Source organism: Ambystoma mexicanum, chromosome 5p (assembly GCF_040938575.1).
Source record: "Ambystoma mexicanum isolate Mex_15411 chromosome 5p, UKY_AmexF1_1, whole genome shotgun sequence".
Classification (NCBI taxonomy): Eukaryota; Metazoa; Chordata; class Amphibia; order Caudata; family Ambystomatidae; genus Ambystoma; species Ambystoma mexicanum.
Genome location: NC_090930.1, coordinates 210,119,688 through 210,142,229, shown reverse-complemented (window position 1 = coordinate 210,142,229; position 22,542 = coordinate 210,119,688). Strand labels below are relative to the sequence as shown.

General features: G+C 47.4%; 1 protein-coding gene across 9 annotated transcripts in view; it reads left to right on the top strand.

Moving 5' to 3' along the window:
- Positions 1–22,542, top strand: part of LOC138480864 (phosphatidylinositol-binding clathrin assembly protein-like) — a 1,856,059-nt gene that overhangs the window by 281,469 nt on the left and 1,552,048 nt on the right. For all 9 annotated transcript variants that reach the window (XM_069612639.1, XM_069612640.1, XM_069612642.1 and 6 more), the window contains exons 3-6: positions 5,001–5,076; positions 11,911–12,013; positions 12,159–12,252; positions 12,942–13,053. In XM_069612639.1, the coding sequence (XP_069468740.1) occupies positions 5,001–5,076; positions 11,911–12,013; positions 12,159–12,252; positions 12,942–13,053 (385 nt within the window). The remainder of the gene's footprint in view (positions 1–5,000; positions 5,077–11,910; positions 12,014–12,158; positions 12,253–12,941; positions 13,054–22,542) is intronic.

The window sequence follows — 22,542 nt, the reverse complement described above, 5'->3', positions numbered from 1 at the left end:
CACTTGCCTTTTCATCCTCTTCCCTTCGTCTCTCAACCTCTTTCCTGCTCCTTCCTCCAACTCTCCCGCTGCTCCTGCTTCTTCTCTTACTCACTTTTCCTCTCTCTGCGCTCTTTTGCGTCTCACTTCTGCTTCCATCTGCCTTCTGTCTACTTCTTCCATTATCTCTGCCCAGTCCTTTTCTTCGCTGCTCCCTTTAAGACCTTTCATTTCTTTGGTTGCCCCTGCTGCTTCTCCCGTTGTCTTCCCATCTAACTTTAGAAGAATCTCCCCCACGCATTCATGGCTATGCTTTCTTGCCCCTCCTTCGCGCCCTTCCTCGCCTCACTGTTCATTCCCTTTCCGTAAATCGTTTGCCAGACCCCTTTCTGCCATTCCTCCTTGGTATATGGTGGAGGCTGAAATACTGTGTTTGAATACCCTTCTGCTGCTTTTAGCTCCCATAATGGGCAAAGCCCTTGTTCATCGTCTGTGTCTAGTGATTACTGCACATTCTTGGGGAAACTTGTGGCAATGGCTCAGTCAATTTACCTTCAATGCTTTTCATCAATTGTAGGCTAAATTTACAAATCTTGTCCTTGTAGGGCGGAGGGGTCTTGCATAAGTGTTGTGGCGGCATATCACCCCCTCACTTCCCTTGGTAAATTGCTCTTATACATACTTGATCCCAAATCGAGGCTTTCAATACTCCGCTTTTGGTAAACACAACAAAATAACAGTTTGTTGACTCTTTGTTGAGCCTCTCTGGCTCCAAAATAATCTGTCAGGCATGCTCCACACACTGCCCCACTGCAATTCTCCGCCTCTTCAGTCCCACTCGCAGATCTCGCGCATGCGCCTTACATGTGCCACCACTGGACAACCTCCTCTATCAATATCCAGTTTTCCCAACACAGTTTCCACAACACCTCGTTCTCTCCAAGTCCTATGCACAGACCTAAGGGGTGATGTCACCAACTCAATAAGCAAGGTAGTGCTAAAGATCACTTACAGCGCGCACAATGCAAAAATCCTGTTGCACAAAAAATGTACAGAGCCCCAACATGAACGCACAGCTGTCTACTTGCTTCCTAACCGGGGATACCAATATTCTTTTTGTGTTCGATCTGTACCTATAGCATCGCCTTATGGATAAAAACTCTGCTAAACTTAACCAGATGAATCCCCTTCTGCGATCTAGGCCAGCTCCCTTTAGTAAACCTTAAGCTCTATGACTCGAGCTAAAACCCCCAATCCACAGAACATCAAATATTTACATAACTTCTGTCATCCGTGCCCTCGAGTCAATAGTCAAGGTAAAAGGTTCTGGTGAGCAACCTAAAGACCGAATGTGCCCTGACCACAAAGATGACCTCTACCTCCGCTCCTGTCCCTACTAAGCTTGACAATACTAGACACTACTCCACAATACTCAACACCACCATCGCACCCTCCGTTACTTTCCCGTTCCCCTCAATTGCTTTGTGGCTGAGTCAATATTTACACTTTGATCTGCTGATGCTGTTCGGCTGCCGCGTCTCCCTAAACTACCACACCCCCCTTCTGGCGGGCAGTATAGTTCCTAGGCTAGCTCCTAACGGCCTTTCCACTGGGTGCGCTTTCCCCATTGACTCGAAACGCGTGAGGTGCCCCGCAGCCCTCCAGGCACTCCTGCGGGAGAGTTGCCTTTGTGCCTAACTGGTGTAGCCCAACCTGTCCTCTGCTACCAACTTGTTGGTGCAAAACCTGGTGTACCAGATGTCTGGGGATTGCTCTCCCGAGTGCCCATCAACCCTCTTCCCCAGAATAACGGAGGACTCGGCAAAGGGCAAGTTAAACTGTCGTTTATTACAAAAAGCCGACAGGGATCATGCATGACAATCGCGATTCTCCAAAATTCTCCACTGCCCAAGACTCGCTCCACAGTTTTGATCTGACACTGGGCCCTCCCCCAAAAACCTATTACCCCTACTGATTGAGTGCTTGAAGTGGTATCCCCTATAGCTAGCCCATATAGAGGTTATTCTACTGGTCCTTGCAGGTCAGGTGGCTGACTTGCCCCCTCCCCCAGACACTATCTATTACATTGTTGCAGGGTCGTAGACTTACCATTGGCCCTTGCCCTCTTCCGTCCACCCCATGATTTCTGTCTCTTGATTGGTTGGATCTAGTCTCCCCAGGCCTGGGACCCAGCTTGGTTTCCAGCCCTCTGTGCACCTCTTAAAGTTGATGTGAAATGACTGTGTCCCAATTGTGTTAGTAACACCACCTTTGCCTATGCAAGTGCGCTCACCGTTGCAACTTTTGTTTCTCTTCTCTTCTGGGTTGCTGAGAACGACTCGTCTTCCCACCATGGGTGAATGTCCATTGTCTAGTTTGGCTGCATCTACAGGACTGTGTAAGCATGTTCTTGGTGAATACAAGTGTGTCTGTGTAATGCTGTGCATTGGATGCAAGTCTACTTCATAATTAACGTTGCTACATCGTGCTGTCACTAGTGTCATCGACTCAGTGTTTTCATGGCATTTAATCGATGCAGTCCATTAAGAGTGTTTGCTTCCACGATAACCGTCGAGTCACATGTATTTGAAAGGATATGCACTGGATAAGGTTGGAATGGCTGTCTGAGGGGATAATTCTCCACATACGTGCCGGTCGGTGGTGCACTTGGAGATTGTCCAAATAATGAGTGACGGGTGAGGAGGGGGCATTCCTGTGACCCTCTGACCAACTCGGACCTGCCTCGTCTGTAGGGGGCTCAGTCCATCCTGCTACCTCCAAATTCCGACCACCTCGCCAGAGAAGATGTAACAATACTGCACCACGACAGAGTGTCGCTGAGGCTTGCGGCCTGGCTCCTGCAGCCCTAGAGTTTTGACATTACGCTCGCCCACTGGAATGCAATAAGATTCTGGCCAAGGCCAGGACGACCTCTACGCTGTTATGCTATGGTCACAAGTGGCAGCGCTTCAGTGTGTTGCGGGACCCAGAAGATTACGCCTCTGCACATCACAGCCCTGCAGCTCCTTTCATACCTGCTTTGGCTGACCAAGGTGGGGTTGGCCCACGTCTCCATCAAGGTGCACCTGGCTGCCATTCCCAGTTACGCCCGGACACCCGGCAAGTCCTCCCTCTGGTCGCACAGGCTTGTCAAGGAGTTCCTCAAGGGCCTCGTCGGGACTCATCGGCCAGTGAAGGTTCCTGCCCCGATATTAGCCTATCTGACGGTGGCTTACTGACCGAATGACCAATTTGGTCAAATATGATATGGGTTATTTGGCCTTTGGGTCAATTTGGTCACATATATTGCTACATACCAACCCTGGAGAGCGGGGTGTCCCCTGCTATCCAGGGTTGGTATTTAACAATATTGGGGATACAGGGTTGTCTCCCTGCTTCCTTAAAATTGGAGGCGGGGGACAAAGAAAATCCTAAAAAAACAACGCGTATGCTTTTAAATTGGCCAACGACCCAAGTGACGCTGACTAAACTGATGCCTCCTTTCAAACATTTGCATCTGGCCCCTCTCAAGTTCGTCTCATGGAAGACTGCTTTCCTATTGGCCATCGCCTCGGCCAGGCGGGTAGTGGAGATTCAGACACTCTCCTGCAAGCAACCATATTTGTCTTTCCAGGCTACGAGGAAGGTGCTACGGACTCACCCCACCTTTATGCCAAAGGTTTCTCCTGAATTCCATCTCAACAAGCTCTTGGTTCTACCAGTCTTCTTTCCGAATCTTTTGTCGTCCGTTAAGAGGGCGCTGCATTCACTGGATGTTGCTAGTGCCTTGAAGATTTATGTGGCACGCACAAAGGATCTTCAGAAAACATCTAGACTCTTTGTGAACTTTGGGCCTGTGAATCGGGGGAAGGCCCTGTCTAAGGCTTCAATATCCAGAGGGTGCTTCGGTTACATCATGCACTGTTATCGTCTGGACAACAGACCTCTACCAGGCTCGCTGAGCGCCCATTCCACCCGAGCCATCGCAGCAACTACAGTGTTTCTCTCTGCTGTTCCTCTGCTCGACATTTTCAGGGCTGCTACATGGAGTTCTATGCACACCATTACCAGATTCTACTGCATTGACAGGGATTCCAGGGAGGAGACCCGGGTCGGCGAAGCAGTGCTACACAGCCTGTTTGCCGGAAGTGAGTCTGTTTCGGTGGTCAATGTATTCCTTCTGCTGAGCCTTACCACCTCCAATGGTTGTGTATATGTACTGCTGTTTAATCGTATTCATGAGCATGTGAATCCATTCCAGACCCAATAATCAGTAATCAGAAGAGAAGTTCCATGCATTCTGGTGCTGGACTGCCCTTGGGCAGGGCAGAGACTGATATGTAGTGGAAATTTCTCTTCTGTGAAAGGATGTTGAGCTAAAGACTCTGGTTGAGGATCTAACCCGGCATATAGGCCGGTAGTAGAGAAACTCCCAGAACCCTCCCCCTTGTTTTTACACTATCAATCACCTTTTTTAGTATTCGATTCTTCTGTTGTATTCATTTGGGCTTTTTCCACCTTAAGAGGTTCTCCGCGTTGGACAGTTTCAATTGTTCAGAGCAGGCTGACCTACCTACTAGCTATTCTCGTCTACTAACATCCCAGAATGACTGTGTAGATGCTTTTAGTTCAAAGTATTCATTGTCTCTGTGCAATTTCTTTCTCCTGACCGATTTTGTGTCTTTACAGACAGATGCTACTTTAAGAATCGTATAGTTCACAAACACTATTCCTTCCCCAGCCCTTTGTAAATGCGCATAGTGGTGGACTCTGCAGTTGTACCTGCATGCCATTTTCTATTCTCCCCAAAAGAGCTGCATACGTAATAATTTGTTTATATGCCGTCCTTCAGATAAATCAACCAGTCTGGCTCGGATTTGTAGTGTTCTGTTTTCTTTAGTGTTTGACTATAGTTTGCTGTGTAATAATTTCTCATTAAATAATTTAAATCTTTTTCAGCAGAAAAGGAAAAACATAAGTAACAGCGTGTTTTTTTTTTTTTTTTTTCTTTTTCCCCACAGCGTTTTATCCAGTATCTTGCATCCAGAAACACACTCTTTAATCTGAACAACTTTTTGGACAAAGGTGCCATGCAGGGTAAGAACATTTCTTTTTGGCCAGTATACGTGCAGTATGCCATATCTGAATGTGCAACAGAGTTTCCAAAGAGAGATGGTTTGCGTTGATGCATTTGGCAGGTATGCTTATTTACACAAATATTTTGGCATATGCTAAGGGTATGCGTGCACCACAGTGCTAACTCTGTCTCATCATCCAGATTATACAATTCTCAACACATAATGCCCTTCTATAATGACACTTTAGCTTTGTATGAGTGAAGGCAGACTACGTTGTTGGAAACTATATACACTCGTACAGGTGGGATTTCTTGAACCCCACACCCGAACACTCTTGAAAACCTCCCTAACAGTGTTTTAATTATTTAATAATGCCAGGGGTGGTGGACTATAGCAGGAGTTAATGTCTCTGGACCAAGGTTTACGTGCACAAGAACAGAAAGGGCATTTCGAAGGGATTGTGTCCTCCGTTGTATTCCTTATCTTTGTTACCCATCCCAGCTTGCTGGCCTAGGAAATTCTTTCAGTAGAGGGTGCTGCGCGTCGACGTCCTTAGAGTTGATGTCCCTCGACCGCCTCCGTCTCTGCGCCGACGTCACTGTGCGTATAGATAGACTCGTGCAGAATCCGTTGCTCAGTTCCGTTTTTCCGTGCTTTGTGGGCATTGGAAACGTGTTGCTCAGTTCTTTCTTCAAGAAGATTCAGACTTATTCTTCGAAGATCGAATCTTAATTCGATGGCTTCTTCATCCGAACCATCGACCCCTCAGTCTGGCTTCAAAAAGTGTTGTGACTGTGGGAAAAAAATGTCATTGACGGATCCTCACAGGATCTGTTTGCGGTGCCTGGGATCGGAGCATCACTGTTTGGAATGCGAGGACTGTATACCCATAACGGCGAAAGCCTTAAAGGAGTGTAAGGGGAAGCTAGAAAGAGGTAAGACTCTTAAATCTCTTACTCCCTCGAAAGTTTCTTCGGCAGAGTCTAGACATTCGTCTCCTCGTCGTCATAAGAAACATTCCTGTTCAAGATCTCAAAGCTGTTCCCATCAGTCTTCAAGATCGAGACACTCTAAGAAGAGGCGTTGTAGATCTCTTCTTCTGTCTCCGGACAGCTGCCCCATGAAACACAGCTCTCCAGCTAAGTGGGAGGAATTCCGTAAGAAAATGCTTAGCGTCTTCGAGAAAGCGGCCTCGACCCCCTCGGAGACGTCTAAAGGTGATAGCCTGGGTGAAAGACCCGAAAAATCAAAACGCTGCGAGTCATTGCACCCGGCGAGAGAAACTACCAGAGAGTGTCATGAACCTGCGAGTAAAGGCAGCAAGACCGTGTCATCGCCGTCGTCGTCGAAGGTTTCCCTCGACTCATAAATCTGCGCCATCAACGGGCCCTTCGACACATAAATCGGTTGCGTCGACGCTGTCTTCGACGCCACTGTGGACTCCGATAAAGGACAGAACTACAACTGTCATTACATCTCAGACAGTAGAGGTGTCGAGGACCTAGATCATGACGTCGAATGCCATCGACTATTTCGACGACACCGAGTAGGATTCTGATGCTCTCGAGTACATCGAGGTCTCTTCAAACTTTTTCGTCGCCCTTTTTGAGTTTGTTGAAGCTTGTGACTTCCACGTCGAAAACCTCGACGTTTTCCCAACCAGTGACAACAAATTTGGCTCCTTCTGCTCTAGAAATGGGTTTTAAACCACATCCTTGGTCTGACTATTTTAGAGTCTTGTCCTCAATATGAGGAAGGTGAGGATTCCGACCATGAGAGATATTTTGGTTTACAAAGGACCACTACACCCATACCAGAGGAATGTATCTCTGAAGACAACAGGTTGAAAGACCTTCAAGACTCCTTACGTGAGGCAAGTGGTTTAGATACTTCTCCAGAAGTAGAGTTTGTTAAACCAGACCCTGGGGAACATGCTGAGAACCCTTATAAGGTTCTAATGGGAAGAATAATCGAATTCATGGGGTGGTCTACACCTACACCCTCTTTTCAGCAGGATGACCTTAATGATATTTTAGATAAAGGTCCACAGGACGATCCTGTTGTCACCTTTCATTCTGCTCTGCAAAGAAAAATTCCTGCAAATCGGGAAACTCCTGAAGTTATCCCTGCAGTTAACAAGAGACTGTCTGCTAAATACAGGGTATCTGCTACAGATCCTGAATATTTGAGCAAACATCCAACTCCAGAGAGTTTGGTTGTACAAGGAGCAACTTCATCAAACAGTAGATCTGCATACCCTACTATTCCACAGGACCGGGATGATAAAATATTTGATGCTATGTCAAAGTATTTTCAGCATGTATCATGGCGCATAAGTCTGTTAACGCCACTTGCACTCTTGCAAGATTCAGCCATACACTTTGGGAATGTGCTTCATCAGTGGCTGACTGTCTTCTAGAAGGAGAAGAAAGGGAAGCATTTTTAAACGTCATCAAGGATGGAAAAGATGCAATGTGCGAGTTCCTTCAAACAGGCATTGATTCTGCTGACAATATCAGCAGGCCATGGTGGCAAGAACCACAATCCTCAGATTTGCATGGTCGCGGAAGTCTGGTTTTGCTCCAGATGTACAAGCTAGACTTTTGAACATGCCCTTTGACGGCACTTCTTTGTTTGGTAAGAAGGCCGATGACAGCCTGGAGAGATTACAAACATCCAAGGCAGCAGCAAAATCTCTTGGGGCTGCAATTCGACAGACTCAGAATCGCCCCTCAGGAACCTCCTGGAGGGGGTAGGTCCTTTTGCTTTTACTACCCATTCGGAAAAGGTAGAGGACAGCCAGCTCAAAGGGGGCCAGAAAGGATTCACCAGTGGTGGATGGGTTAAAGGTACAAAAACCGCAGCAGCAGGTGCCCTTTACCCTCAGCATCTGTGTCAGCCGCTTCTAAACCCCTCTGAGGTCATACCTCACAAGACGCCAGTAGGGGGCAGGTTAACTCAACATCTGGCAGAATGGCAGGCTATTACGTCAGATGCTTGGGCATTGGAGACAGTTGCCCAAGGTTACTGCCTGCCCTTCCAATACACCCCTCAGAGTCATCCACCGGGGAACAATACTTTGAAGTTTCCAGATCCGCTCCTTATGCAGGAGATTGTAGACCGGCTAGAGAAAGGTGCCATAGAACCGATACCTGTAGCGGAGAGGAACAAGGGTTGGTATTCCCCCTACTTCCTAGTACCAAAGAAGGACGGAGAACTGAGACCCATCTTGGACTTACGAGATTTGAACAAATTCCTCAGGAAGGACAAGTTCAAGATGGTACCTTTCTCAGATCCTTCAGGCCCTCCAGCTTCAGGACTGGTCGGTATCTCTATACCTTCAGGATGCTTATTTCCATGTGCCAATCCATCTCAAACACAGGAAATACCTGAGGTTTGCAATTGGCAACTCTCATTATCAATTTCGAGTTCTGCCATTTGGGCTGACCTCCGCCCCGAGGGTCTTCACCAAGCTAATGCTGGTAGTGGCTGGAAGTCTAAGGACGGTAGGGATCCACTACTACCCCTACCTGGACGATTGGTTGATCAGAGCAGTATCTTCGGAACAAGCTCAGATCCATCTGGATTATGTCTGCCACTTCCTTCACAAGCTGGGCTTCTCCCTCAACTTAAAGAAGTCAGATGATATCATCACAGAGACTCCAGTTCATTGGAGCAGTCCTAGACACTTCCAAGGGAAAACCCTTGCCACCAGAAGTGAGGGCTCAAGATATTCTGCAGATGGTCAACAAGTTTCAAAATGCCCAATGTCTTCCAGCCTTCGACTTTTTGAGGTTGCTAGGCATCATGGTATCCTGCATTTTACTAGTGCCAGAGGCTCGCCTGAGAATGAGATCCCTCCAGTGGGCACCAAGAACCCAATGGTCGCAATTCTCAGGAAGAATGTCAGATCTCCTTCAAGTCCCGGACAGAGTGGCTTGAAACCTTCAGTAGAGGGCCTGTCGGTAGGGGGGGAGGGAATTTTGAAAGAACTGTTTTAGCAAACATGGCCGGAGAGAACGGTAGTCACGGATGCCTCACTCACGGGGTGGCCAGCCCATGCCAACGTCTTGACCATCAGCGGTCGTTGGTCTCCATCAGAGTCCAGACTACATATCAACCTGTTGGAGCTGAGAGCAATCAGACTAGCGCTGAAGGCTTTTCTGCCATCAGTACAGGGGAAAAATGTCCTGATAATGACGGACAACATAATGGCCTTGCACTACCTCAACAAAAGAGGAGGCGTTGGATCACTGCCACTGTGCAGAGAGGCAATGCAGCTCTGGTTTTGGGCAATTGAGGAAGGAATCTCTCTATCGGCAGTTCACTTAGCCAGAGAGAAGAATTTGACGGCGGACGCTCTGAGCAGGCAGAGCACAGTCTCCCACGAGTGGGAGCTAGCTCAGGAAGTCCAAGAGATTTTCACCCTTTGGGGAACCCCTCAAGTGGATCTGTTCGCCACCAGCACCAACAGGAAGTGCGTTTAGTTCTGTTCAAGGGAATTCCTTGAGGAGCTCTAGGGGACGCGTTCGTAGTGGTCTGGGAGTTTCCACTTCTGTACGCGTTTCCTCCAGTCTCTGTCATTCGTCAAATGATCAGGAGGTTGAGAAGATTCCGGAAAACTATGATCCTAATTGCCCCGGATTGGGCCAGGAGAACGTGGTACCCGGACCTTCTGGACATGTCCATCTGCCCTCCGATTCGTCTTCTCTCGCAGAAGGGAGGTCAGGTTCTCCATCCAGACATCAGAACCCTCAACCTCGGTTTCTGAAAGGTTGAGATACAAGGATTGGGATCTCCCGGATGACATCATGGAGGTGCTGCTTTCGGCTATAAGGCTGGCAACAAAGACATTATACCGCTGCCGTTGGAACACATTTTGCAGCTGGTGTAGAGAAAAGAATATTGAACACTTTTCATGCAGTACACCTATGGAGTTATCTTTCTTACTGTATTTAGCGAATGCAGGTCTTCAGTTGGTACGATCAAGGGCTACCGCGCAGCGCTATCCATGTTTAAGCGCACTACAGAGGAGCCTTCATATTTCAAATTACCCATGATAGTCCAACTTCTGAAAGGGTTAACTGTTTATCCCCCAAAGCCTTTCCAAGTTCCATTGTGGGACCTACATCTAGTCCTACATTTTCTGATGGGTACTCCTTTTGAACCACTCCATTCGTGTTCATTAAGATTTCTCACTCTTAAAACAGTCTCTAGTGGCTCTAACATCTGCCAGAAGAGTGAGCGAATTACAAGCTCTATCTTGCAAACCTCCTCATACAATCTTTCATAAAGACAAGTTTGTCTTACAAGTCAAGCCTAATTTTCTCCCAAAGGTGGTCTCTGAATTCCACATTACTCAGAAATTAACTTTACCTTCATTCTATCCTCTTCCCCACCCAGGGAAAGAGGAAGAGAGGTTACATAGGCTGGATCCAAGGCATGCCTTGAGTTTTTATATCAGTAGACTTGCTGGAATAAGAGCAGCAGACCAGCTGTTTGTAGGTTATACAGGACACAAATTAGGAATGTCAGTCACGAAACAGACCATTTCAAGATGGATTATTTTAACCATTCTAGAATGCTACAAATTGGCAGGGAAAGAGCCCCCTCAACATTGTAGGGCTCATTCAACCAGGGGTATTGCAGCCTCTTCGCCTCTCCAGAGAGGGGTTCCGATTCGGGACATATGTGCGGCTGCCACATGGTCGTCCGCACATACTTTTACAAAATTTTACAGCCTGGATTCCTCCTCTAGCCAGGAGACGAGATTTGGCAAAGCTGTGTTACATTCTGTACATTCTTAAAGTGAATATTAAATTTTACTCCCACCTCCTCTTTCACACCACTCCTATGGGAGTCTATCAAAGATAAGGAATACGTCGGAGGACACAATACCTTCGAAGAACAAGTTACTTCTTACCTTGTAACGTTCTTTCGATGGGATGTTCCTCCGATGTATTCCTTATCGCCCCTCCCATCCATCCCTGCAGTAAAACTTCCCTTGTGGTTGCAGTTTACGCTCCTTCAAGGTCAATGACCAATTCATGCACAGCTAATTTCAAGCTTCAAAACGGAACTGAGCAACAGACGCTGCATGAGTCTATTTATACGCACAGTGACATTGGCGCCGAGACGGAGGCTTACGCACAGTGACATCGGCGCCGAGACGGAGGCTGACGAGGGACATCAACTTGAAGGACGTTGATGTGCAGCGCCCTCTACTGAAATTTCCGAGGCCAGCAAGCTGGGATGGGTAACTTCAAAGATGAGGAATACGTCGGAGGAACATCCCATCGAAAGAACGTTACAAGGTAAGAAGTAACTTGTTCTTCACAAGTGAGGAGGGATATTGCCACCCACTAGAGCTCACCACTCCATACATGGCCATTAGCAACCTGGAAAAATGGCTGTAATAATGTCCCTTTTCTTTTAAGAAATAATGTTTGAAGCAGTGAAAGTGAAGCTTGTTTTCTAAAAAAAAAAAAAAAAAAAAAAAAAAAGTAAATCTGCAAACAATATGACCCCCATTGAAATTAGAAAAGGTGATCTTTGTAGAAGCTTTTTCAGATTTTCCAGGCAGTCATAGGTTTAAGGAAGTTGTATGGAAGAGGGCACATTTCACAGGAGACTAAATTATATTTTTTTATATTTTTTTGTTTTTGGTTTTGCTGGGGTTGTGGGGGATGAAGCAGAGCAGCTTGCTTAAAATGTGGGTTTATGCCATGTAATTCAGTCCAGCTTCTGAACAATAGTATTGACCTTTCACTTTGTCGTGGGTGCTTAAAGTTGCTAATGGACTAACTGGTTAATTTTTAAATTGTTATACTTAGTAACAAATGTTTTCTTTCAGGTTATGATATGTCAACGTTTATCAGGCGATACAGCAGATATCTGAATGAAAAAGCACTTTCCTACAGACTTGTAGCAGTGGACTTCACCAAAATGAAAAGGGGGTATGCAATTCATGACGTTTTTTGATATAGTTAAACAGTTTTCGTTAGACATCTGTTTTTTAATTTTTTTATACGGCAGTTACAAACGAAACCTATAATTAAAGTGTTAACTCTTTTTTAAAATAATGTATTTTGATATTTTTAGAATAGATGGCGTGATGAGGACTATGAATACCGAAAAGCTGCTGAAAACCCTTCCGATTATTCAGAACCAGCTGGATGCACTCCTGGATTTTGATGCAAGTTTTTTCTTTAAACATTTTCATCTAAACTAAAATACTTGCATTAGCTTTTGCTTTTTTATTGCACTCTAGGCTTCTCAAGTACAAGATTATTATTTTAACTACATTATTTCCATATTAATTTGCTGATTAGAGTTGATGTTTGTTAAACGCCTGTCCATTCTATCTAGGCTATTGCATAATTGTTTTTCATAACATAATTTTTGCTGCCACAGTTTTTAATTTCTATAGCACTACACGTAATATTTGACACAAATTACCAACTTTTTCGTACTGAATGCTATGCTTCCCATATCCTCCTTGTGATGTACGAGTTGGAGCACTAGCCTAGGGTCTGGAGATTAATATTCTGCTTCAAACACATTGAACAGTATGTGATTGTGGCAAACCACTGCCTCTGTTCCTTCACTTTTAGTGCTTGAGGCTCTAGTCTGTTCTAAACCACTGAGGCACTGCTATTCACATAGATGTTATCCTGACTGCTAGCCCATATATTTATATTATTCATAATTGGTGCTATTGAAGCACATTCTATTATCGGTTTCCAAGTAGATGAGATTGCGTTGATCAGTAAATATGTAAATGATTCATCCATTCGGTATCCTAATTGTTATAAGTCAATTATTCTGTCAGTGGACATTTTAATTGAACATTTAATTTGGTCTACACTTTTTCTTTTGATACAGGCAAATCCTAACGAGTTAACTAATGGTGTGATAAACGCTGCCTTCATGCTTCTTTTTAAAGATTCTATTAGGCTGTTTGCAGCCTACAACGAAGGAGTAATTAATCTACTGGGTGAGTCATGTTATGAATTAAATGTTTTGCTGAATTATATTTTTAAAAAACACAAACACTAAGCATTTGCTCTATACATGTTTTCTAGTGAAATCAATATATATTTTACTGATGCAAAATGGTGTAGTTGTGAACAATTTAGTCGTATTAGTGTAAAGGGAAAAGGCTGTTAACTGCTGTTTACAGCCCATTCAATGCTTTCCCTCCTTAACTTGCAACCTATTTTGGCACATATGTTGTGTTGGTACTGGAATGTCCAGTCGTCATAATTGAAGATGGAACTCCAAAGCTGGCATCAGTGATGCTAAAGAGCCATGGCAGAGTCATTTGTACACAGGGACAATTGCGATCTTGATCATTACTGCTTCATCGTATACTGACTCCTGGGTAAAAGAGGCTAGAGTACCTAACCTTTAGGTCCTACATGGACTTCATTTGGGCTATATTGATTGGCACTGTCCACGTGTATCAAGCAAGACCCTGTAGAAGGCGTGGAAATCGGTTACCTCTCCCTTACATAATCGCAACTATTATGATTATCCTCACCGATCTAAGTGGTTAGTCAATACCAACATTAGACACCGGGGTATCATTTGTATCAAAAAGTCATTCTTTAATTATTGTCCATTGTTTGAAAACTCAGTATTCTTTGTATCTCACATACATTATACATACTAGACTTACTCCTAAAACAATTCATCAATGATCAACATAGACATTGTAAAACCGTCAAGTGTATGGGGTTAGTACTCTGTTACTACAAACGATATCCAGGACACCGTTTATGACAGATGGATCAAGACAACTTATTCAATTGTTTTCATCAAGTGCCGGATGTGTATAGGGATTTCAATAGGCTGCTTCTATCTGTTCAGCAAGGGGTTCAAGATTTCTTCTGCAAGAGAAGAGTGGTTTCTTCTGAGGCCACAGAATCAGGCTTTGCTCCCTCGTTTCTCTGGTGTTTGCTGTTGTGTGATCAGCATAATCTGCAGCAAAAACAATCTTCAATTCTTTTTTTGCTGTAACACTAAGAGTGGCTGCTAATTGTTGGGGTACACAAGATTGAGTCTCATTTTTAACAAGTTACCGTCCTGATGAAGGCCTTGGAACCAACGGTCTGAGAAAGCCTGGAAAAAGCATATCTTAGTTACAATGCTGAAATACGTGTCGACAAATAACTAGAGAGCATATCTTTACCTAGTCCTTTTTATTTCCCAAGAGGACATTGTGCAATAGCTATTGTATGTATTTTCTTCTAGAAAATCTCTACATAGATCATTTTCTTGACCAGAGCATTTTGTCCCCTTCAATCGCCGTAGAGGAAGCACAGATTATAGCTGTGGGTATTGTTTTTTTTTTTGTCTTCATGAAAACAATTTAATAAGTTGTCTTGATCCATTTGTCATAAACGATGTACTGGATATCTTTTGAAGTCACTAACCCCCATACACTTGAAGGTTTTACAATGTCTGTTAATCATTGATGATGTAGAATGTATGTGAGATACAAAGAATTATTTGTTTTTAAACAATGGAAAATAACCAAAGAATGGATTTTTTAAATAAATAAAAAAACTTTATTTATTGTTTGCTTGACAAGGTAACAAGACAGTTAGATGGCATTACGTAAAACCGATAAAACCACAACATTGGATACAGTAGGTGGTACTGTGATCACAGCAATAGGATACCGTAACAACATATAAGAGCACAGTAGATGCTTAGTACTGCTGAGATTCTGGGGGGTTGTGGGGGTGGGGGTGGGGGTGGGGGTGCAGCGCATATGGACCATCTACAGGGTCAGCCTTTAGTAATTGGAGTTACGAACGGAAGGGGGGGCATATGTCTTGGGGGTTGGGGGGAGAGGACCTACAGCCCAGCGGGTGTAGACTGATTCATTGTCCAAGTCCCAGGTGACACTCTGAGCTATTGATCACTGATGGGACTGGTAGGTCTGAGCCACAGTAACAATATGCAGCGTGTAGCAAGGAGCAGGCATAGGCTAGCGTGTTTACGGGTGTTGCCAGCAAACAACTGGCATTCATGGAATAGGCAATTCATGGGGACAGGATCGATCGATCCAGAATGGCAGATCTAGCAGTACAACCCTGTCATGGTGCCTACCCCCGGAGCGCCAGGCCAGGCCCAGCACCCCCGGGAGCAGGCATCACGCCCCCGGGTAAAAGCCCAGTGGCCCTTTATAGGGGCTCTTTGGACTCTGTCTTGGCGCCGTTGGCGCCAGGCTCATGTTGGACATCAGTCCTTGCGCCATAGGCGCCAGGCTCATAAAGGGAAGTGTTTGGTGCACTTACCTGAAGCAGACCATGCTGCACACTCACCTGATGCAGATCATGCTGCATGAAGAACCAAGCCAAGTGAGGCTTAGGAGGGACTATTTTTCTGAAGGAACTATTTTGTTACTTGGGTGGGGCTGTGGAAGAATACTCACCTGGAACTTCTTCCAAGGCTATTTAAGCCACACCCGGACAGCCACACGTGCTTCGCGTTGTTCTGCATCCCAGCAGCTGAACGCTCACAGTGACTGCTCCTGCATCTGGACTCCAGTCACGCCCGCCTTGAACCTGGAACACCTGTAAGGGAATAAGAGAAGAGAAAGGTGAAAACCAAGAACTATTTCAACCTTCTTACCTGCATCCGGAATCTTCACGCCAGCATTCCTGAAGGAAGACTTCCATTTAAAAGCACCGCGTTGCTCGCTGCAGCGCCGCGCTTCACTCACCTGTTCCCGAGACGCCGCCCGGCTCCATCGCGGCTCTCAGTGCCGGTCGCCACATCCATGCACCGCACCTAAGGGAGAGAAGAAGAGACAAAATGTGAGCAAGGGAAAACAAGAGGAAAGCCGGATTTTCAGCCATATTACTTACCGGCTATTCTTGGTGAGCCATTCCACATCTCGGGTCGGCGCCACATCTCTGGCAGGTACCGCACCCCGGCCCCTATGGGGAAAGGACAAAAGACATTACTGGGGAATTATAAAGACATTTAGAGGGGTCGCCCTCATCACTGACTCACCTGATATACCCCGGCAATTTAACCCCTCAACGCATCGCCTTTGTTCTGCACCTGAAATAAAGGATAGAAAAAGACAACATAAAAGGAGGCTCACACTTGAACTTTTGCATCTTCATACTTACGGCGTATCGCTCAGTAAAGTCAAGTGGATTTGCCAACGCCATTCTGGAAACCAGTGAAGTAACTGGACGAACGCGCGCCCCTGCACCAGAAGCAGGATGGAGAGTTCATCCTTCCAAACCATAAGGTGAGCTTAAACCGGGGGTTTTGGAGGAAGTCAGAGGAAAACTAAGGGGGAAAGGGGGAGCAAGCACATTGATCAGCAGACAGTTAATCCCCTTTCTCATCTGCAGAAGGATATTCCTACGGGCCAGACAAGCAAGATTTCGGGGTCCAGTTCAATCGGTGGTCCGAATTCTGCGCATCATGCTTGAAGAGGCCACAGCAACCCAGACCAGACCAGTGCCTCTGTGGGAGCCAGGTGAGCGTTACACCCTGGCCCAGTATGCAGTGATTCGGGGGAAGGGCCAGAGCATGTGGAGGTAGGACCCATTGTCAGCATGTCATCTTGGACATTGTGGGGAATATGCACGGGACATGACGTGGAGCCTAGTAGAGGTGTAATGAAACCTGTGTAAAACTTGAACTGATTCAAGCGGAATCTTGCATTAAGGGAGTCCCGACGGGTCTGCATGCACATGGCTTCCCATCTTTCGTTAGTTATATCTACCGTAAAGTCCCTGAGCCATGCATTGCGTAGTTTAGTGAGTAGGTTATCAATGCTCTCTTGCAGTCGCCTGTAACGGCCGGAAACCGCCCCTGAGGGTAACTCTCTTCCCATGACAAAGTCTAGGAGTGGGTCATCAGGGGCTTTGAGAGAAACCAGCGCCACGACAGCCTGAATTTGCGTTGCAGCCCTGCATATTGTAAACATCGGGGAGAGGGTCCCGCTGGGCCAAAGCGTAGGTCAGCCCACATCACAAAGGAACCTGCCTCCTACATATCACTCAGTGACGGTCATCCGCGGCCCACTGGGCAGCTGTGGATTTGCCACCTCTGGGAAGCCCAGATATGATGTTCCAAAGCGGCAAGTCCCTGTGGAATGGACAAAGGTTGCCGGCCAGCCTTCTTATTTTGTCGCAGGCCAATGCAGTGGTGGCCGCAGGGCTCGGTACTCTGGGATCTCTCCAAAGAGTGGGCAAAACCAGTGAGCGGGGGTCCCTGGAACCAGCAGCGTGCCGCTCAAGCCATATATGTGGTAGGGGAAGGCCGTCCGCAAACCAGTATGCAGCATATTGAGCCTGAGCGGCGAGCCAGTGCCTCTCAGTCAGGAGCAGCAAGGCCACCCTGAGCGCATGGCTTGGCCAAAGTGGACCATTTAAGTCTAATGGCGCTGGGATGCCACAGAAATTCATTCACTGCAGTGCGTTTCCCGTCGAACAGTATTGCCCGGGCCAAAGAGGTACGTTCAAAAAGCAGTATAACAATTGCGGTAATATGGTCATCTTAAACAGACACCTTACCGGCGAGAGTGATGGGGAGCTTTGCCCTTGTGTGCAACTTCGGTCCAAGTTGTTGTAGGTAGGAACCATAGTTCTGCCCATACAGTGAGTCTTGGTGTCTCGTGTCTATGACCCCAAGGTATTTTATTTCTATGTGAGCCCAGGAATAACCCATGAAATCAGAGGGGATTGTAGTGGCGTTGGTGAGGGGAAAGAGTACAGATTTGGCTCAATTTAGCCGAAGGCCGGATGACTGTCCAAAGTAGTTGTCACGAATGACTGGTTCGAGATTGAGTTCCAGATCCCTGTACATAAAATCGCGTCATCGGCATATAGTGAGACTAACTCGTGGGGTCCGGTTAAACGTATACCTCTTTGCGAGTGCCGCTGACGAAGGAAGTTGGCAAAGGGCTCCATAGCTATTGCAAATATAAGCAGGGACACTGGGCAGCCTTGCCTAGTCCCCCTGCATATGTCGAACGGTGTAGAGAGCCTAGCATTAGTGCACACAGTGACCACAGGCTGCTCATAGAGAAGCCATATCCATGAGATAAAGCGCAGGCAAGTTGCACTTCTCAAGAACTGCCCACAGGAACTGCCAGGAAACAGTGGAAGGCCTTTTGTATATCTAGGAGAGCAGCCACCGCCCGCACCTCTGGGTCGACCTGAGACGGGATGTGGAATAATAGTTGCAGATTAAGGGAGATAGAACGGCCAGGAACAAAACCGGACTGGTAATTATGGGTCAAATGTGCCATATATATGGGGCGAGTCAGAGCGCAATCACTTTTGCAAGTATCTTGACGTAACAGTTAATTAGCGACATGGGTCTATATGAAGCGCAATGAGTGGGTAAGTTACCGGGCTTAAGAAGAACTGTTATCACCGTCTCTCTAAGTGTTGGGGGGGTATCACCCCGCGGACACAGGACTCCGCCCATAGAGCTGCCAGACGAGGTGGTAAGAGAGATTGGTAACACTTGTAGAAGTCGATGGTGAGCCTGTTGGGGTGAGAGGTCTTCCTGGGTGGCAAGGTTTCAATGGCCCGCTTTATTTCCCCAACTTCGAGCGGGGTGTTCTCGGTTGCCTTGATATCGGCAGAGAGCACTGACAGCACCAGCTCATCCAGGAATGGATCAATGACAGAGATGGGCAGCACGTCGTTATTGGCATAAAGTGACGAATAAAAGGAGCGGAACACCTCATTCACCCCGGTTTCTGTATGTACAAGGTCCCGTCTGAGTCGCTGATTAGTGGAATGTGACACCTGCCCTCTTCCTGGTGCAGCAGTCTAGCCATTAATCCGCCCGGTCTCTCGCTGTACAGACGCGCAGCTACTGGGTTGTCGAGAAATCTCTGCTCCCTGTCTGCAGCGCCTCTGAATGTGTCAAGTGCTTCTTTTATTGCAACTAGGGTCACAGAGGCGGGGTCAGCAGCATACATATTTTCGAGATGTTTGAGGAAGGTCTCGCTACTCCGAATAGGCCTGCGAATAGCCTTGAGGATCCTTGATTCCTTGGACAGGGCCATAACCCTAATGTATGCCTTGAAGGCATCCCAAAGTTTGGCAAAGGACTCTACTGCACCTGTGTTAGTGTCGAAGTAGTCACTCACGCATTTACCTAGTTCGAACCTGTACACAGCGTCGAGGAGTGCCTGTGGTTTGAGCCTTCAAGAGTGCGCAGGGGAGTAACTTTAATTCCAGGATAGTGCCAATGTAATTGGAGAGTGGTCGTAGTACGTGCGTGGGAGTATGCCCGCATCACCTATGCGACCTATGAGAGCACCAGACAACAGCCAGCGATCAATTCTGGAATGTGAGTCATGGACACTTGAGTAGAAAGTGAAGTCGCAGGATTGCAGATGTAACATTCTCCATGCATCTGTCATGCCCAGCCTGATCTGCATGTCTAGGATCGACCGGGCAGCCCTAGTTAGTTGACGGGGACTTGCTCCCTGATCTACTCAAGCTGAGGTCCACAATAGTATTGAAGATCCTCCCCAAAACCCCAGAGGATCGGGATAAAGGGGATACAGTGCAAGCATATCGGCAATTCGCATGTAAAACTCTGAATCTATGTTGGACACATATATTAAGTAATAAACCTCAAGGTCAGCCAAAACTCCATGCATAAGTGCCTAGCGCCCTAGGGCTTTAATGTGTGTGGTTTTTTAAACATATTGTATTGATGTGTGAATCAAGGTCATGATGCCTCTGAGTCTAGTATTCTGTATAGCAGTGTTGTGGGCCCCAGCTTTTAGCGAATTATTTGCAACCCAATGCTAGTGAGTGTGACTCTTGCAGGAAGAGGATACGAGCCTTGTGGTGGTCTACGCAGAGCTGTAGGTTCCGCATTTTCAGTAAAATTACCTAGCCCCCTAATGTTCCAGCTCATGCACTTCAGTGTGTCAGCCGCCATCTAATAACCATGTGTAAAAAGCATCAAGCACTGGGAGGCCACCGGAGTAGCGTCCCGCTGAGCAAGCACTGACGGAGCTAAAGCATCTGACAGCCAAGTGTCCCCTGTCAAGCATTTTTAATAAACCATACCACGTCGCACCACCCCCACCCCCTCCCAATCAGGGGGATAACCCAACAAATAGTTGAACCAAACCGTTGCAACCTATTATGGGGGCTGTTTGCCACAGCAGCCCGCCTCTAAACACAGCAGCAATCTGTATAGCAAGCAGAGGAACAAGGTTAAATCGGGGAAATGGGGACCAGTGACCTCTACAGGCCCGTAACAGTGGTGGGAGCAGATAACTTCAACAATGTCTTATATACGGACACAGCAGCAGACAAGAGCGTGGAGGAGAGGTAGTCTGGATCACCCCCGGAAGGGCTGGTCCAAAACCTTCATAGCCTCTTCAGGGATCGTGAAAAAGTAAGTTGTCCCCGAGTGCTCAGCAGGAAACATAATGGCGTAGTTGACACCGAGATCAAAAAGCCTCTTCTTCACAGCAATTAAGCACTTTTGCTTCTGCTGCACAGCGACAGAAAAATCGGGGTGGAGATGAATCCTGTTTGTGCCCAGTAAAAGTTCACTGTTGGCCCTGGCTGCCCGAGCAACACGTCTGTCAGGGTGGTTCCGAACTCTTGCGATGATTGGGCGAGGCGCGCCTTGGTTTTACGTTCTGAGATATGTGGGCCCGCTCTATAGCGAATTGGGGTGACAGCTTGGGGCCATCTAGCAGGGAGTGGAGAGTATGTTCGACAAAGTCCTCCATGGGTCCTGAGATATTGTCCTCTGGGACTCCGATGATGCAGATGTTCCGTCTAGAACGGGACTCTAGATTATCATTCGGTTTACTGAAGTTTTGCACCGGTTTAGTCATCACATTTAGGTCTGCGCTAGGTCTCGACCTCCCCAACACGGGCATCGGTTGTCTCCATTCGATCCTTTATGGCACTGATAGTGCCACTCATATCAAGCTTTGCGTTTTAGAGTTGTGAGCCCCTCCCTCATGAAGTCCATCCTCCTCTGCAACTCTGAGGGTTTTAGGATTGGCAGGGGGCGTGGGGGCCTGTTGCAATGTCGCTCACCCCTTCAGAGTCTTTGGGGTTAGATTTAGCGAACATGTTTATAGAACTTTGCTTCTTGCCCCCACCTTTAGCCATAATTGTTGCCGGTGCAGAGGAGGAGATGAATGATAGGATAAAGAAGTTAGCTGCAGTGCCCCAACAGCGGCCCTCAGTGGTTAATCCGCCGTCTCATGTATCATGGGTGACAACAGGTAAGCGCTGCAGTGGTTGTGTGGTAAGCTCTGTGTATGAGGGCGCGCACCTGGGTGGCAATCACATACTCAATGGAGGCTGGCCACAGAACGCACATACGCCAGAAGGCAAGTGTTGGAGAGCGTGCCAACCAGTGCAGGTGAGAGCCACAGCAGAGTTGACCAACGCCCACACGGGAGTGATAAGGGTGTCGATGCGTCCACTCATCAACGCTGCCAGCCGCAGTCAGAATGAACAGAACGACGTGAGGCCCAGGAGGAGAGCACTGTTAGTAGATGGAAAGCTGAATGCTTGTTTGCAGTCAGAATGGATCCTGGTGGAAGCAGAGTGGATTAGAGGTCACAGCCTCCACAGGGGTCCCAAGAGTCGCTTGCGAGAACCCACCCCACCCCTCTCCCCACAATGCACGTAGAAACAAATCTCACCTCTGGGGAAGAACCACTGCAGGACCAGGCAAAGGCAGGGTTGTGGGGGTGGGGGGTCACATGCTGCAAGCCCAGAAACTGCAGCAGCACCACCGCAATCCGCTGGGTGGGGCCCAGTGCACGACTGGGGGTGCTCAACGCTGTATTCAGGTATTAAGGGGCAGCATCCTGGTGGAGTGTGCCGTCCAGGGGCTCCACAGGGGATTAGATATAGAAAGAGGCCCATAGGCCCCGGAGACCAGGAACAGCAGAAGTCTGAATGACCCGGTAACCGAGCTCTGAGTCAAGGAGGTGCCAGCAGGGCTTAGGATCCAGCCATAGAGCCAGCACCAGGTGGATAGTGGCAGGGAGAGGAGTCAGGACTTCTGGGCACAGAGGACTCAAGCCGCAAAGCGGGGAGCACCGGCACACCAGTCGGGCGAATCAGTAGACGGAGCCTCCTAAGGATCAGCGCGGGTCTAGAAGGATCAGTCTCGTAGGGCACCAGTCCCACCAAAGCAAGGAGTCAGCACCCAGGTAACACCTTGGGGAGTGTTGGTGCACAGGCAGGAGCAGCACAGCTGCAGCGCTGCCGCGGGGAGACTACCCGCCAGCTTTCCAATTGCCCTTGAAGGTTGGGCGACAGACCAGGTCTGAACATCATGGGCCAAGCGGGATGTCGAGGACTGCGCCGCAAACGGTGGTACCAAGCCAAGTGGCTGCTGGGATCCTCGCACGTCGGACATCACAAATTCAATCGCAGTGTAGCATGGGGGTTCAGCGCGCACACACTTCTTGCCAGGCAGTCTCTGGAAT